General features: G+C 41.0%; 1 protein-coding gene across 1 annotated transcript; it reads left to right on the top strand.

The window, feature by feature from the left end:
- The first annotated feature begins 397 nt into the window (after positions 1-397).
- LOC125525207 (chromatin remodeling protein DDM1-like) lies at positions 398-2,656 on the top strand. Its single transcript, XM_048690218.1, has 4 exons — positions 398-717; positions 828-1,014; positions 1,110-1,285; positions 2,053-2,656. Exons 1-4 carry the CDS (start codon positions 398-400, stop codon positions 2,654-2,656), a joined length of 1,287 nt encoding a protein of 428 aa, XP_048546175.1.
- Positions 2,657-3,659: the final 1,003 nt, after the last annotated feature.

The raw sequence follows: 3,659 nt of genomic DNA on the forward strand, positions 1-3,659 counted from the left end.
GATCCTAGTGGGGACGTGACGGAGACAGCGATGGGTAGGCACTCGGTACCTACGAGGGAATCAAATCCACTGTTCATCTAGCCTTACTAATCACTCTGTGGCTACTGCAATAATATTGCGCTAGCATATATCTCAATACAGCGACCAACGGCAGAGATATAGGGTACCGCGTAGGACGGGCTACGAAGAAACTTTGCGTGAACTCTTGTAGCTGCTCCAAAAGTAACTCAAACATTACACTGCACTTGGCAGTACATAACGGACGGCAGAACCTGTGAATCTCCCAAAATAACTCAAGCATTACATATCAATGACGTAATTTCACTTTTCTTGGGGCAACCTGTGTATTAAATTTTTTTTCCTCTCACAATTTTTGTCTCTTTTTGTGTGTTTGAAGATGGCAGAATCTGCAGGGATGAAACTATTTAGCAAGCTGGATAGTATCTTGGCAATGACACAGAAGATCCCTACAAAAAGATCTATTGTGCACTACGCCACCCTCACAGAAGAAGAAAAGCGGAACAATAGTGTTGAGTGGCTAACGTCGATGTGGCAGAGACGGCTGAATGGGATACTAGGGGATCAAATGGGATCTGGAGGAATAATCTCAACGCTTGCATTTATTGCTCGTCTCAAAGAGGAAGGTCACCATGGCCCATACATGATAGTTACTTCTCTGTGTGGCGGCGGTATCATGGACTGGATGAAAGGGATAAAGTAAAGTTTCTAAATTTACTATGTATTTCACTGTTACATTTTATCATGCTGCTAGTTGACGTCCTAACAGGTGGGGGGGGGGGGGGGGGGGGGGTGGTAATTTGTTGCAGGCTTTTCCCATCCATGAATCAGTTGTTGTATGTTGGAAACCAAAAGGATCTGGCGATGAAGAAGAAAGAGTTTGTGCACAAACCTGTCGGCCCTGACTTTCCAATCATACTGACCACACATGGTTTTGTCTTGGTAGAAAATAATTGGCTTGCTCAGTATCACTGGAAATATGTCATTGTTGATGAGGTGACGGAAAGACAGAACCAAAACCATTCTCCTGTTACAAGTCATGCATTTCTCTTTTTTGTATTCACAAGTCAGTCCCGTGCTTATTTTTCCAGGGCCGCCGGCTGGATAAAAGGGGACGTGAAGTATTGGAGGAGGTAAAGCGCCAGCCAATGGGTCATAAGCTCCTTTTGATCAGGGAACCGTTCCAAAATAACCTAGCAGAGCTGTGGTCGCTATTGAACTTTGCTCTGCCTAGTGATTTCTGGTCCCATGAGGATTTCGATTCGTGGTATGATTTGCTAGCTTGCACTCAAACTGCTGAAGCCCCTTACCTTATGTGCTTGTAATGCCAAATTGCATTTGCTGAATATATATCATTCATGTTCTTCATGAGCTTGAAGCACTCCTTGTGTCCATCAGTGATTTTTGATTGCTGTTGGATGCCAAATTACACACCTGAATTTTCTGATGTAAAATTACCTACATTCCAGAAACATGGCTTACTCTGCATGCCATTGGCCTGTTGTTAACTTGTTATACTCATAATTCAGATGATTTGTGTATGAATCAACATAATAGACATGCCGATGGTTGTTCTAGCCAAGACACCTATCCAATCTGTTAAGGTAGAATTGTCCTAAGAAGCTCGTATTGTGAGAAATACAGATTCTCTTACTATCAGTGAACTCTCATAAACTTATGATTGCAGTGATTTCACTATTTAAATATTGCCTCTTGGAAGTTGGAACAGTATATTCTCCTTTTGTTCCATGGAAAAACTATATTAATTAATTGTACTGCAGCCAAATTGTCTATTAAAATATCATCATTGATATATACTTTGTATTTTGCTTAACTCTACTGTATATTGATATGTCATGTTTGCTGAAAAGCTTATTCAAGAATCAAGTAACACTCATGTATTTCCAACCATTATTTAGATGTAGTTTGGTTATCTATTTTGTTAGACAAAGACACTGAAGCTACTAGTTAAATGTTGCATGTATTACTTTCTTTTATTGCCTTTGGCTGCTATGACAACAATCTTCTTTAAAGGTTTGAAAGATCTGGGAAAGAAGGTGAGGACCAACAAACTGAAGAAGAAAGAAGGGCCCTTCTTCCAAAGCTTCATGCCATCTTGCGTCCATTCCTTCTAAGGGACATGAAGTCAGAAGTCGAAAACAGGGTTCCACAAATGAAAGGAGCCACATGCTACAAGACCAAAGTTGTCCAAAATTCCGATGTGATTAGCGTCACATGCTCCAGCAACCATGCAGCAATAAAAGGTGCAAGGACTGGTGCTCAAGAGGTAGCAGCAGAGGTTGTTGCTGAAACTGGTGGTGAAGGTAGCCCAAACATGTGGTCCAGACAATTGGGCTTGGAAGTGGAAGGCAATAAGGTTATAAAGAGGTCTCGGACAAATGATGTGTTTTTCCCACCGGTTGGCAGAAGCGATCCAGCTGTGCGAATGCAAGTGCAAGAGTCAACTCCCTCTGAATCAATCTTCAAAGCACTCAAAGAGATACCTGGCTTAGCCCGTACTGATATTCTAAGATTCTACAGTTCTCTTATCCGTGATGATCGTCAATTTGAATCTCTCATGGCACTCCCAATGGACACGAGAAAGGATTGGCTGCTCATGGAGATTATAAATAATTAGTGGTTGCTCCATTGCTCCAGCAGTATGAATGTTTAGATGTTGTCCGCTGGACTTCCATGCTCCTGATGCTCCCCTCAGGAATAATAAGTCTTGCTAATGTAGGAACCATGCATGTGATGGTCTGCACATGTGACGTGCCATATATGTATATATTGAATTAATCTCATGCTATCCTTAACTACTAGTAGTAGTATGAAGTCTGCTTATTCCTCAACTGCAGTGTCATTTACATGCGACTCCTGAGAACATTTGATACGAGTGGTAAAATTATTGTGAAAATTTGCTTAGATGCATGTGTTTCTGCTGCCCTTTTATTTCTGTATTAATGTATCTGTTCAACCATCAGCAATTTGCACTCTTTTGGCCTAAAAGTGAACCTCTCTTCTCTCTTTTTAAAACTTGTAAAAAGAATCTTGACGAGCGGAAGCTTGTCCAACCTATTTGTTCCTGTATGCAAATTTTGTGGAAATGTGGGCAAAAGTTTCTCCTCATTGTGCAGGTATTCTTCAGGACAAGGCTCATTGTTACCTCCGTTTCTGAACATGGTAGAGTAATAAATAATGGGAAGACGGTAGCAAACTACAAGCAGCACTAGCTTGTGCAAACTGTGTGTCCCATCTTTGATGAAGCACTTCTCTATCACCATCTTTCTGAGCATTGCAATGTCAGAAGCTTTTGAGCAGGGAGTAGATCTGCCTTGTTTGACAGTTGTTGGAACGCCTCCTTGTTTGGCTGGGCATCATCCAGAGCGGGTGGAGCGGCAGCTCCCGTTGTAGCTGCTTTTGAGAATTTCTTAAGTTCGTTTGAGAGAAGAATTGACATGCTTTTCCTTAAGGGAAAAGAATTGGCATTGCTTTTTTTTCCTTAAGAGAAAAGAATTGACATGTTTTTTCTTAAGCGAAAAGAATTGGCATTGCTTTTTTCCTTAAGAGAAAAGAATTGACATGTTACAACAGATTAAATAAATGTTTTGCGAGCTCTGAAATTAATTTGGTGTGTAATC

The sequence above is a fragment of the Triticum urartu genome, chromosome 7A (assembly GCF_056163025.1).
Source record: "Triticum urartu cultivar PI428250 chromosome 7A, HENAU_Tu73, whole genome shotgun sequence".
NCBI lineage: Eukaryota > Viridiplantae > Streptophyta > Magnoliopsida > Poales > Poaceae > Triticum > Triticum urartu.